This window comes from Marmota marmota, unplaced genomic scaffold (genome assembly GCF_001458135.2).
Source record: "Marmota marmota marmota unplaced genomic scaffold, marMar, whole genome shotgun sequence".
Lineage (NCBI taxonomy): Eukaryota > Metazoa > Chordata > Mammalia > Rodentia > Sciuridae > Marmota > Marmota marmota.
The window spans coordinates 1,898,971-1,913,556 of NW_026000240.1; the positions used below are offsets into that span (position 1 = coordinate 1,898,971).

Sequence of the window (14,586 nt, forward strand, 5' to 3'; positions counted from 1 at the left end):
TTTTTTTTTTTTTTTTTTTTTTTTGGTACAAGGGACTGAACCCAGGGGCACTTAACCACCGCCACATGCTCAGCCATTTTAAAAATATTTTATTAGAGATAGGATCTTGCTGAGTTGCTTAGGGCCTTGGTGAGTTGCTGAGGCTGGGTTTGAACTCATGATCCTCCTGCCTCAGTCTCCCAAGTCACTGGGATTACAGGTATGTGCCACTGTTCCTGGCCAGAAAATAAAACTATTATATATAGAAAATGAACAAGTATATTTAGTAGAAAAACCTGAAATCAAGAAAAAAGGCATACATTATCAAGACCCTATCAAAAATACCAAGGCAGACTGTAAAAATAACCAGATAATGTCTAGAAAAAAAAATGATACTCTCAAATTAAAATCTTAGTTTTATCTTAAAAAGCAGATTGGATATAAATGAAGAAAGCTTATAAACTAGAAAATAGACTTGAGGAAATGATGGAAATGAACTAGAAGGAGACAGTTCATAAATATGAAATTGGGGTTAAAATTCATGAAGAATAGAATAACATCTACCCATAGGAATTCAATAAGGACAGAACAGGTATAATGTGGGAAGGCAAAATTTGAAAAGATAATAGCTAAGAAATTTCCAGAATTGATGAAAAACATGATTCCTGATTTAGTAATGTATCCTAAACATAATGAATGCTAGATACGCACACATTTTAGTGAAATTGCAGCACACTAAAGACAGAGATCTTGAAAGCAACTAGTGAAAAGAAATTACCTATAAACAAGGCAGCAGGCTTTTTTTAAAAAATAGCAAATAAACAATTTAGATGGCATAAAACAATATCTTCAAAGTATTTAGAGATAAGAGCTGTCAACCTAGAATTCTAGATTAAAAATAAAAGAGTACAAAATAAAGAATTTTCAGACAAAATCTAAGGAACTTCCTTATCATTAAGGAACCATTGCTGAAAGAACAAACCAAGAGCTCTCATTAAGGTATATCTGGATATTTGAAGAACATATTTGCTTTTACAATGACTAAGGATCATGGAAAAGATGGAAGCTAGAAAGACAGTCCTATATAACAAATAACTACCCAATCTAAATTATATTAGTAGTCCACTGAGAAACCTGGAGGTGGGGGGGGAGGAGGGTGATTAGCACCATCAACAACAAACCATATATTACATGGGTAAAATGTCAAATACCAAAACCAAAATAAATAAATAAATAATAAAAATAAATTTGGGGGTATAAAACTGAAATAATTAATATATTAGAAACAGCGTAATTAAAATTAAAGTTTTTCAAGCTCTGTGATCATAAGGGAGGACTACAAAATTATTATAGTTTTGGTCTAAAACTGAATGGGTAATAAATAACAACATAAACATAGACAAACTGAAAGTAAAAAGAGGGAAAAAGATAATAACAAGCCAAAAACAAAACAAAAACAAAAACAAACCTTCCTTCAAACACATTTATAAACACTGACCACCTCCCTGTATCATGTATCAAAAGAAAATCTGTCATACAGAACATGTTCTCTAACAATGTTATAATTCTGCAATTCAATTTTAAAATGGTAAGAAGATAACCAATTACACCCATAACTTTGGGTTATAAAAAAATCTACTTTTAATCATTAAAAGGTTATAGTTATGATAATAAAAACAACATCATCTTGATTACTTGATTAACATATCCTACCGATATAATACGATCTCCTTTTCTGAGCTCTCCACTTAGATCAGCAGGTCCTCCAGCCAATATGAAAGAAATAAATATTCCTTCTCCATCTTCACCTCCTACAATGTTGAAACCAAGGCCTGTTGAGCCACGATGAAGAACAACTTTTCTAGGTTCCCTAAAAATTAAAAAATTAAATTAAATTAAATTAAATAACTTGGAAATTTAATTTAGAATCTGTTATTCTATCAGTGAGAACTTCCTACTGATAACTTTGGTATTATGTTATCAAAGTATTAAAAAAGCTAGTTGAAAAACAAAGGGTTTTTCAAAACTGTGAGGTAAAGAGAGTCTTCTAAGCCTTAGAAATCAAAAGAAAAAAAAATCTAATTTCATCAAAAGCTCAAAATTTCTATTAAAAAGCAAGCAAACATGCTGGGTGTGGTGGTACATGCCTATAATCTCAACAGTTTGGGAGGCTGAGGCAGAAGGATCACAGGTTTGCAGTCTCAGTAACTTGGTGAGGTTCTAAGTAACTTCGTGAGACTCTGTAGGTAGGTAGGTAGGTAGGTAGGAAGGAAGGAAGGAAGGAAGGAAGGAAGGAAGGAAGGAAGGAAGGAAGGAGTAGGTTGGTAGGAAAGAAGGGGAAGGGGGAAATGGGAAGGCGAAAGGGAAGGGAAGGGAAGAAAGAAAAAGGGCTGGGAATGTGGCTCAGTGCTTAAAGCACCCTTGGATTAAAGCCCTGGAACAAATAAAACAAACGAAAACCCCACAAAAAAACAAAAACAAAAGGAAAAAATATGAAATCAAAACAATGAGGAGAAAAGAATTTGAAATTAACAAAAAAGTAATACAAAGATTCTATCAAGAAATTTGTATTCATGAAAACCTGATGTTGCATGCACTTGACTGCCTCTGAGGCAGTGTTGTAAAAAGCAGCTATTTCTTTTTCTTGATGGAGGTAGGCCTCCTTCGTAGTTCCAAAGGAATGAATAATGAATAACCTAATCTGGTCATTGCAATCTTACTTCTTTTTGCTAAAGGGGGGGTGTGACTCCATTCTGACCTGAGGAAAAAAAGGAAAATTTCCTAAAGAAAGTCAGACCTTAACAAGAACGAACCACATTTTGCTACCTTCTGCCCCTTCTTAAAAAACTCCACACAAAAAGGAATGAACTATTAATAAAACCCTTCTACTTGTTTAGATATATTATGAACATAAAGGTAAAACTAAGAATATACCAGAAACATTATGGGCCTAAGGTTGCTACACCAATCTTGGAATTGCCTCTCAGAGTTTTTACATGAAATATTTTTTAAATTTGGTGTGCTGGTGTATACTTGCAGACCTAGCTATTTGGAAGGTTGAGGAGTTAAAATCATTTAAACCCACAGGTTTGAGACCAGTCAGGCAACATAGGGAGACCTTGTCTCCAAAAACAAAACAAAACAAAACAAACAATAAAAAAAACAAGCAAAAAACTTTTAGTGTAAGCCATGATTTGTGATTTTTTAAAATTTATTACTGTTTTTTGTCAGTTCTAAGTAAGATGCATTTTATCTGTCCCCCTCATTATTCCCTGCACATGTTAATACAGCTTACCACTGATAATTTTTCAAAATTGTTGGCATTCAGATACAATGATGTGAAAACTATTCACATCTTCTGGTAAGACCATGAAAGTGCCAACAGCAAATTATTTTAATATTTGATGAAACAGAATATCATTTGAGATTATTCTTAAATATGTGATATTTGGTAGACATTTTAAAAATTTAATGATTTTCTAAAACATTGCAAGAAGTAAATAGTCACAAAAGCTTTAATAAATAAATCTCTTTAAAAAATAAATTTAAGGATTCTTCCTTATAATACAGAATAGTAATAAAATCTTCTTAAATACTTAATACTGCTCAAAACTTAAAATATAGTATTTTCTAGACATATATTAAGTGTTCATCATTATTCGATTTTGCCAGCTCACTTAAAGGATTCATAAAATTATTTGTTAAACACAGTAAAACTAGCTGGGAGTGGTAGAAGATTGCGAGTTCAAAGCTAGTCTAAGCAATTTAATGAGGCCCTAAACTCAGTGAGACTCTGTCCCTAAATAAAATATATAAAAGGGGACTGGGGATGTGGTTCAGTGGTTAAGTGTCCCTGGGTTCAATCCCTGGTTAAAAAAAAAAAAAAAAAAAAAAAAAGGGTAAAACTAAACAAAAAATTGTTTGGGGAAATATTATATATATGTGTGTATATATATATTTTATAAAATATCATATATTATATGTAATAAAATACATATACACATATGAAGGAAAAAGATAATAAAATTTAGGAAAACAATAACTTAGAGGGGCAGTATAGGAGAAGCAGGGTAGGATCAGGTACACAGATAAGTTTTCAGCATACTGTTGATATTTTATTTCCTATGTTAAATAATGGATTCATGGTTTGGAGCTCCTATTTTAAAACAAGTATGAATTATAATTTTATATTAGCAAATAATAATTAAAAAATAGCCTGCTGAAATCCAACAGTAGTTCTAGAGGAATACACATTCTGATTTTTGAATAATATGAGCACATGAAAAGATGCTTAACACCATAAGTCATTAGGAAAACGTAAATTAAAACCATAATGAGATATTTCATATCTACCAGGATGACAATAACAAAACTAGACCAAGTAACAAGTGTCAGTAAGATGTGGAAAAACTGAAATACTCACAAATTATTTATGGGAACATAAAATAGGTTGGTGGTTCCTTAAAAAGGTAACATTAAAAAAAAGAAAATTCCACCCAGGTAGCCTAAGTAACTAAAAGCAGGGATTTGAACAAATACTTGTTATCATAACATAATTCACAATAGCTAAAAAGTGGAAACAATCCAAGTCACCAACAATGGGTAGAAAAACAAAATGTAACTCTATGTTTATCTAGCTATATTTATCTAATATCTATACATCTAATTGTATGTATATTTCATATATGTAACATACATACAATGGAATGGAATATTACTTAAAAAAAGAAATGAAGTTCTGATACATGTTACAAAATGAATAAATTTTGAAAAATTATATTAAGTCAAATAAGAAAGTCACAAAAGGACAGATATTGTATGGTCCCACTTACATGAATTACCTAAATTAGACAAATACAGAAAGACAGAAAATAGATATTACCAAGAGCTGGAAGGACAATGGGATGGAACTGCTTAAAGGTTATAGACTATCCAAGATGATGAAAAGGTTTTGGAAATAGCTAATGGTGACGATTGTACAAAACTGTGAATGTAATTAACGCCACTAAACTGTACACTTGAAAATGGTTAAAATGTTAAATCTACATGCTATATTTATTTTATCACAATTAAAAAGTGATGTAACATACCCTAATTCATTGAGTTGCACATTTTAAATGCATGAAATTTATGGTATGTAAATTACATCTTAATAAAACTTAACAAATGAGCTTTAGAAACATTAATTGTCTGTATGCTGTTAATTTTATGGGGGGGCGGGGGTTGGTTTGGTAATTTGAGATATCTTCTGAAAGACTGCTTAGGCAAAAATTGTGGAGAATTTATGTTTGGGCAAGATTTTCATACTTCATTATCTGGGCAAAAGGAATGATAAAATGCACACTATTTTAAGACATATCTAATAGTCAATCAACTAATTTTTGCAGAAAAGAATGGAAATTGTTAGATGTGTGTGAAATACTTCAAAGTCTAATACAACATGGTACAACACATATGCAGTAAAGAAGGGTGGGGACAGCAATAAAGGTGAAAATATAACTTTTAGATTTTAGTTTTGCAAAATATCTAAAGAGACTGAAGACTAGATAAACCTATAAATAGGCACTATTAGCAAATAACAAATAGCCATGAATCACTCTATAGGAACACTGCTTGAAGACTAAAAAGCCTTGAATATTCATATCACACGTAAAAACACTATTCTTTCTGCTAATTTTCATTCCAAACACAATTACTAAGGCACCTATTTTGTTCCCAACATAACTCTTACAAGACAAACACTCCTATCTGTCCTTGAGGCGAATACTGCCTAAGAAGTTAGGAGTCTGACAAGAAAAATAACAATTATTACAAATACAGAGTTTCAAAAATAATAATGCTAACAATAATGTAACTAATGAAAATGTGAGAACAGATATTAACTGGCATATACATAATGAAAAATGCTATAACTGTAAATTATAAAGCAAACTGTAATAGTATCTTTATACTACTTAAAATAACAGAGCTAAAATATTTTTTCACTGACTCTTTTCCTCCTCCTTGGAATTCTTTGGCACTAAAAAGACCTACAAAGTTCAATGTAGTTAGTAATGTTAGATGAAAAAAACTTTAGATGTCAGTCAGGCTATCAAACAAAGCAAATACCACTTGTTGAATTCTGAACATAAATCAATTGTCCTAATATTTTAAGGCATATATTAGATAAGAAATATATGAAAAGTTAGTATAAAATAAGCACAAGTATATTCCCAACTTAGATTTATTTCAAAAGACAATTTGCCAAACCTTAAAATGGGAGCAGTAACTTACTTATAATACAAAATATTTTTATATTTCATGATCTGCAATGAAAAAAAATCTTCAATAAACCCTCCAATAGAAAAAAAACAATTAATGTTTAAGTTCATCAATATTCAAGAATATTTTTAGTCCTAAAAATTGTGGCTGATTAAAATTCCATTTAAAAATGATTTTTATAAGGTAAATGTAAAGTTACTTACCTAGTAATTTCATCATCTCCAAGCATTGCTTTAGAAACTGGTGAGTATCTGGCTGGTGATGCTGGTGTCTGGCCCAAGTAGGAAGATGGGCTAACATGATTATCAACAGGCTGAGCAGAAGCTTCAAAACAAAGACAGTGAAAATTACATCAAAAATGAAAGAAGCCACCTAACACCTCACATATGAATTTAAAAGTATAATTCATATTCACTAAGTTATATACCAGAATTTGGGACAGAAGACATATTAGCTAAAAAAACCAGACAAGCATGGTTTCCAGGTAAAAACCAGCTTAGATATTCAGATCAATAAAACAGATTTACTCCATTACATTCTTTTGAAAATACAACTAAAAAGAAGTTTTATTTTATTTGTACAATGAATCTGAGAGGTCATTTAAAAGAATGTCATCAAAAAGACTACAATGAGTAAATCTTAAGTATAATAACTTTTTTTGAGAAGTCATTATGCAAACTACTATTTTAAAAAAGTATACATACTCAAAATTTGTGAGTAAAGAAACCAGAAGCTTAAAAATTGATTAAAAAAAAAAAAGCCTATGCTCTTACACAAGCTCCTGTCAACTCAATCTTGTTTTTATTTTTATGATACCGAGGACTGAACTCAGTCAGGAGCACTCAACCACTGAGCCATGTCCCCGGCCCTATTTTCTATTTTATTTGATGGATCAGCATATAGTCCTAACACAAGAGATATCCATCAAACCTCTACAATCACCAGCCTTTTAATGGCCAAGGTTTATGACTTTGGACTCTAAATTCCTTGGCCATATTATCATGTTTGGATGGAACCAAAAAAAATGACACAACTGGACAAAAAATTCCATCAAATGGCCAACCCAGAAAATTTCATCAAATGGCCAAACCACCCTTTCCCTGCTATATCTAGACTGCCCCATCAGTCAATGAATCCTTTCTGGAGCAATTAATCTCACACCTAACGCACAGAGAGCAGGCACTAAAAATTAATGTTCCTATCAAACGGATGATAGCCCAAAGAAAAATTATGCGAAACAACATTACTTTTTATATCCAAAATCTTATGTAAAAAGTCCTCCACAGAACTTCGAAACAAGGGAATTAGATTCATTATCTTTAGCTACCAAGAACACCAAGATTCGGGAGAATAAAAAAAAGCAGAAGAACTTGAAGTTAAAGTGGGAAAGATTGGAGGTCAAATAGGTTTAACAAAGCCCAGCAGCAGAAGAGGATGTTAAGTTAAAAATAAAGATATGCAAAAGTATGAGCATTTTAATGTCAGCAGAGAAATAATGTTCTCTGTTATATCCAATGAGTTTTTAAAAAATACATGTATTTTATTTATATATATATATATAAATGGACCTTTTATTTTATTTATTTATATGTGGTGCTGAGGACTAAACCAGTGTGCCTCACACATGCCAGGAAAGTACTTTACGACTGAGCTATAATCCCAGCCCAATGGAATTTTTTTCATTCCTATTTTATACAATATTTTGGCTATTCTTCATATTTTGATTACCTTATTTTGGTTACACCATTGATCATGCCTCTATATCTCTTATGGTTCAGAGAACTTTTACAACCTTCCTTCTCATTATTTCTTTTACTATTCTTCCTAAAAATATTATCTATCTAGTAAGTCAACTGTTTTCCAGTTTTGACATCTGCTTATTCACATGGTTGTCTTTGTCAAAAACACCCTCTCTCCCAACCTCTTGACAATCCCCATAAAAACAAACAAAACCAAATGTGATCTAGTTCTCTTTTCTGCCCAGATAACAAGTGATATAAAATCTGAACAGTCTTATATTTATAAAATTAGTTGGATTCAGAACTAAAAGTTTTTCCAAAAAGAAAATTCCAGGGCTGGAGATGTGGCTCAAGCGGTAGCACGCTCGCCTGGCATGTGTGCGGCCCGGGTTCGATCCTCAGCACCTCATACAAACAAAGATGTTCTGTCCCCTGAAAACTAAAAATAAATAAATAAATAAATAAATAAATATTAAAATTTTCTCTCTCTCTCTTAAAAAAAAAAAAAAAAAAAAAAGGAAGAAAGAAAATTCCAGGTCAAGACAGATGATTTCACTGATAAATCCAACCAACCATTTAGAGATGAAATAAAGCCAATTTTGCAAACAGTTTCAGGGGATAAAGGAACAAAGTATATATGCTTTTCAATTCATTTTGACACCAGCATAACCATGATACCAAACCTGAAAATATAAGAAAAATTTCAGAACACTGTGTTCACCCTTATGAACATGGATGCATGATCCTCAACAAATGTGAGCAGGATAACCCTAATGATATATAAAATATAAAGACTGTATGGGTTTATTTAAAAAATGGAAAGTTGGTTCAACATAAGAGCATCAACTAATTTATCACACTAACAGAATTAAGGAGAAAAATCATCTCAGTAAATACAGAATTGACAGCATGTAACATTCACAAGATAAAAACTCTTCATAAATCAGGAATAAAAGTGAACTTTCTTAATATGATAAAGGGTATCTACAAAAGACTTACTGGTAACACCATATGCAATGGTGAAATTATGTTTTCCCCTACAATTTGAGAACATGACAATTATATGCATTATCATCATTTCTATTCAACATTAAACTAGAGGTCTTATCAGAGCATCAAAAAAAAAGGAGATGAATAAATAGTTAAAGATGGGAAAGAAAGCAGGAAAATTCCCATCATTTTATTTGTTATTACACAGTACTTTATAGTCATACAGACATTCCAAAACAATCTATAAATTAGAATTTTTAACAGGATTGTTAATCACATAATCAATGTACAAAGTCATATATATATATATATATATATGTTAAAAATATGTAAAAGTATTTTAAACTGTATGTGGTGGTGCATACCTGTAATCCCAGTGACTCAAGAAGCTGAAGTAGGAGGATCGCAAGTTCAAAGCTAGCCTCCTCAACTTAACAAGGCCCTAAGTAATTTAGTGAGACCCTGTCTTAAAATAAAAGGGCTGGGGATGTTACTCAGTGGTTAAGCACCACTAGGCTCAATCCCTGGTTTTAAAAAAAGCATCATAAAAATAACATCCAAAACATCAAATACCCTCATCTAAACCTAACAAAGGATTTATAAAATCCCTACTATACTATAAAACACTGCTGAGAAATAAGGACCTATATAATTCAGATAGAAGTACTCGTAGATTAGATGAAAGACTCAATTCTATTTTTCCTAAATTGATCTGTACATTTCTAAATTCTAAAATCATTAAGGAAATTCAAATTATTCCTAACATAATCGCGTGTGTGTGTGTTTTGCTGGGGACTAAAACCAGGGCCTTGCATGTGCAAAGCAAGTACTCTACGACTGAGCCACATCCCCAGCCCAACTAAACATAATCTTTAAAAAAATTTGAAAGATTTATATTACTAGAAATCAACATTTATTATATAGTTATAATAAAGGGAGTGTGATATTGGTGGAAGAAGAAATAGATCAATGAAAAATAGGTCTAGAAACATAATATATTGTCACTTAAGATATAATAAAAGCACCAATGCAATTCAGAGCCCAAAGGTGATCTTTTTAATAAAGGATGCTGGATCATTCCAGATATCTGTATGAAAAAAAAATCTCATGTTATTTGTAACAAATAAAATAAAAATGAATCAAATCTAAATGTCTGAATAAAACTTCTAAAGTCTTCTCATGACCTTGGGACAGAGAAAGATTCCAATGAGTTACTAAAAGCAGGAATCAGGAAAGAGAAGATTGATAAATTGACTTGATTAAAATTAGAAATTTTATTCACCAAAAAGGAAACAGAAACACAAACTGGGTGAACATATTTGCAATAGATATAATTGATTAGAGTTTCTTTTTGAATACATAACACTTCCTTCAAATCAATAAGAAAAAAACTGTCAAAACTAATTAAAGCATAGAAAGAAATCAACAGGGCTGGAGTTGTAGCTCAGTGTCAAGAGTGCTTGCCTAGCATGTGTGAGACTCTGGGTTCAATTCTCAGCACCACATAGAAATAAATAAAACACAGATCCATTGATAATGAAAAAAATTTAAAAGTAGGAAAGAATTCAACAGACACTACAGATGACAGTCAAAACAATATGCACAAGGAGTAGTGCTAAATACCATTAGTTGCCGGGAATAATCAGAATTAAATAAATAATAAATAAATAAATAAATTATATGTATCATAGTACATATTCATAATATCTATAACTAAAAAGACTGACTATACCAAATATTGGTGAAGATGTAGAAAACTGGAATATAAACTGTTTCCAAACTTGGGAAACTGTTTTAACAGTACTGATTGAAGACAAAATAAATGTCTGTGATATAACACAGCAATCTCCCTCCAAAAGAAATGTATGCATATGTCCAATAATATTTAAAAATGTCCACTGCAGCTATATTCAGACCCAATGGTAAAATGGAAAATTTTTTGTATATTCATGAAACAGAATAATTTATAGCAATAAAAACCAAAACACTTGATTGAAAATAACCTTTGAGTAAAAGCCGTAAGATACAAGAGTACAAGCTATACAAAACATTTAAGAACAAGTAGATCTAAATATCTGCATGTAATGCATGCATAGACATATATATATCTCACTAAAAAGAGGCAGAATTATTGTCCGAGATTCAAGTGTTACCTCTGGAGTGGGAATACTGATTAAGGGGCTTGACAACTGAGCAAGGCCCTAAGCAACTTAGTGAGACTCTTTCTCAAAAAATAAATAGGCTGGGCATGGTGGCGCACGCCTGTAATTCCAACAGCTCAGGAGGTTGAGGCAGGATGATCAAGAGTTTAAAGCCAAGCCTCAGCAATGGTGAGACCCTGTCTCTAAATAAAATACAAAATAGATGTGGCTCAATGGCCGAGTGCCCCTGAGTTCAATCAATGTATAAAAAAAATAAATAAATAAAAACAAACAAACAAATAAATAAATAAATAAATACATGAAGCTGGGAATGTAGCTCAGTAGTAAAGTGTTCCTGGGTTCAATACCCAGTAATAAAAGAAGAGGAAAAAAAAAAGAAGGGGCTTGAGCCTTCTGGGGTGCTATAAATATTTAATAAGATGGTTACAAAGGTACAGGCATTATGCAAAAAATATCATTACGCTGAAGTCTGAAAAAATGTGTCCCTTTCCAAATGTCAAGTTTTTCTTCATTTAAAAATTAAAGGAAAAAAGTACTGACAGATAATTCAAATTATACCTAACATAATAATGTAGGAATGGATAAGATAAGAGTCTGGTTGAAGAAGTGTTGAGATTTTACCAATTAAGAAGGAAGGGTCAAAAGACTGGAAGATACATGTAAGAAAATGAGTATCATTACAAACTATGGATAAATGGAAATATAAGTTCATGGATAGAAAAGCCCAATATGATAAAGATGTCAGTTCTAACAAAAATTTTACATGCGATTTGATTATTTTATACATTGTATATATGTTCTGAATTATCACATAGTATCCCATCTGTTATGGTTTGATCTGGAATGTCCACTAAAAGCTCATATGTTGAAAACGTGGTCTCCAGTGCAGCAAGATTGAGAAGCAGGGTTTTCAGGGAAGAAATGAATCATGAGGGCTCCGGAGAGCTGAACAGACTATCTAGTTGGAGGAAGAAGGTCACTAGTGTGTGCCCTGGAAGGGTTTATTTTTTCCTGCCCATCTCCTCTGCTTCTAGGTTGCCATGAGCTGAAAAGCTTTCCTCTGCCACATCCTTCTATCATAATGCTTCTGCCTAGGAGTTGGCTAACTGAACTTCTGAAACCATGAGCCAAAATAAATCTTTCCTCCACTAAACTGATCCTGTCAGGTATTTTGGTCAGAGTTGAGGAAAAGTTAGCTAATAGGCAATATATATTATATACAATTATTGTGCATTAAAAATATAAAAGATCTTATAGAACCAACATTGTAATTAAGTGAAAATAAAAGCTAACGTAATAGCAAAACCATTCTTATTACCTTAATTTAAAAGTTTTTCCCCCCCTAAGTAAAAAACAAGGAAAGTTGACATCCCCTACCAAGTAATGGTGTAGTTTTAATTTGCATTTCTCTTATTATGAGTAGTCTAAGTACCATTTCTTAAATAAAAGGACTTTTAGTACTCCTAGTTTTCTATTTGGGTATATTTCTTTCCTTTTTTAATATGAAGAAGTTCTTTACATAGTAGGAAAACTGTGATATTAAATTTTAAAAAGGAGCAATATTTGGAGTTATCTTGACGGTCTCTCTGTACTCGTATGAGATAAAGAACATTATAGCAGAAAGAAAACTTCAGACCAATATCTCTAATGAATATAGATGCAAAAATCCTCAATAAAATCTTGGCAAATCGGATGCAAAAACATATCAAAAAGATCATGCACCATGATCAAGTGTGATTCATCCCTGGGATATAATGTTGGTTCAACATACGGAAATCAATAAATGTAATTCATCACATCAATAGACTTAAAGATAAGAACCACATGATCATCTCGAAAGACGCAGAAAATACAAAATACAGCACCCCTTTATGTTCAAAACACTAGGAAAAACTAGGGCTAACAGGAACTTATCTCAACATTGTAAAAGCTATCTACACTAAGCCTCAGGCCAGCATCATTCTAAACAGAGAAAAACTGAAGGCATTCCCTCTAAAATCTGGAACAAGACAGGGATGCCCTCTCTCACCACTTCTATTCAACATAGTTCTTGAAACACTGGCCAGAGCAATCAGACAGACAAAAGAAATTAAAGGAATAACTATAGGAAAAGAACAACTTAAACTAGCACTATTTGTTGATGATATGATTCTATACCTAGAAGACCCAAAAAACTCTACCAAGAAACTTCTAGAACTAGTAAATGAATTCAGCAAAGTGGTAGGATATAAAATCACCACCCATAAATCAAAGGCATTCCTGTATATCAGTGACAAATCCTCTGAAAAGGAAATGAGGAAAACTACCCCATTCACAATATCCTCAAAAAAAAAAAAAAACCTTTGGAATCAACTTAACAAAAGACGTGAAAGATCTATACAATGAAAACTACAGAATGCTAAAGAAAGAAATTAAAGAAGACCTTAGCTAAGAAGATGGAAAGATCTACCTTGCTCATGAATAGGCAAAATTAATATTATTAAATGACCATATTACCAAAAGCACTATACAGATTCAATGCAATTCCGATCAAAACCCAAAGGCATTCCTCACAAAAACAGAAAAAGCAATTATGAAATTCATCTGGAAAACATAAGAGACCCAGAATAGCTAAAGCAATTCTAAGCAGGAAGAGTGAAACAGGTGGTATCACTATAACAGATTTTAAACTATGCTACAGAGCAATAGTAACAAAACCAGCATGGTACTGGCACCAAAACAGGCTGGTGGGCCAATGGTACAGGATAGAGGACACAGAGACTAACCCACAAAACTACAACTACCTTATATTACACAAAAGTGCTAAAAGTGTGCACTGGAGAAAGGATAGCATCTTCAACAAATGGTGCTGGGAAAACTGGAAATCCATATGCAACAAAATGAAATTGAATTCCTATCTCTCACTATGCACAAAAGTTAACTCAAAATGGATCAAGGATCTAGGAATTAAACCAGAGACTCTGCGTCTAACAGAAGAAAAAGTAGGCCCTAATCTCCATCACGTTGGGCTAGGCCCCAATTTCCTTAATAAGACACCTATAGCACAAGAATTAAAACCAAGAATCAACAAATGGGATGAATTCAAACTAAAAAGCTTTTTTCTCAGCAAGAGAAATAATATGTGAGGTAAATAGGGAGCCTACATCCTGGGAACAACTTTTTACCCCTCTCACGTCAGATAGAGCTCTAATCTCTAGGGTATCAAAGAACTCAAAAAACTAAACACCAAAAAAAAACAACAAATAACCCAATCAACAAATGGGCCAAGGACCTGAACAGACACTTCTCAGAAGAGGATATACAATCAATCAACAAATGCAATCAGAGAAATGCAAACTAAAACTACTCTAAGATACCATCTTATTCCAGTAAGAATGGCAGCCATGATGAAGACAAACAACAGTAAGTGCTGGCGAGGATGCGGAGAAAAAGGTATACTCATACACTGCTGTGGG

The 14,586-nt window shown here is 32.3% G+C and overlaps 1 protein-coding gene across 29 annotated transcripts in view; it reads right to left on the reverse strand.

Annotated features, from left to right (window-relative positions):
- Dlg1 (discs large MAGUK scaffold protein 1) overlaps nt 1–14,586 on the reverse strand; it is a 274,457-nt gene that overhangs the window by 69,881 nt on the left and 189,990 nt on the right. For all 29 annotated transcript variants that reach the window (XM_048794405.1, XM_048794414.1, XM_048794407.1 and 26 more), the window contains 2 exons: nt 6,444–6,564; nt 1,693–1,849 (listed from right to left, as the gene is read on the reverse strand). In XM_048794405.1, coding sequence (XP_048650362.1) covers nt 1,693–1,849; nt 6,444–6,564 — 278 coding nt within the window. The remainder of the gene's footprint in view (nt 1–1,692; nt 1,850–6,443; nt 6,565–14,586) is intronic.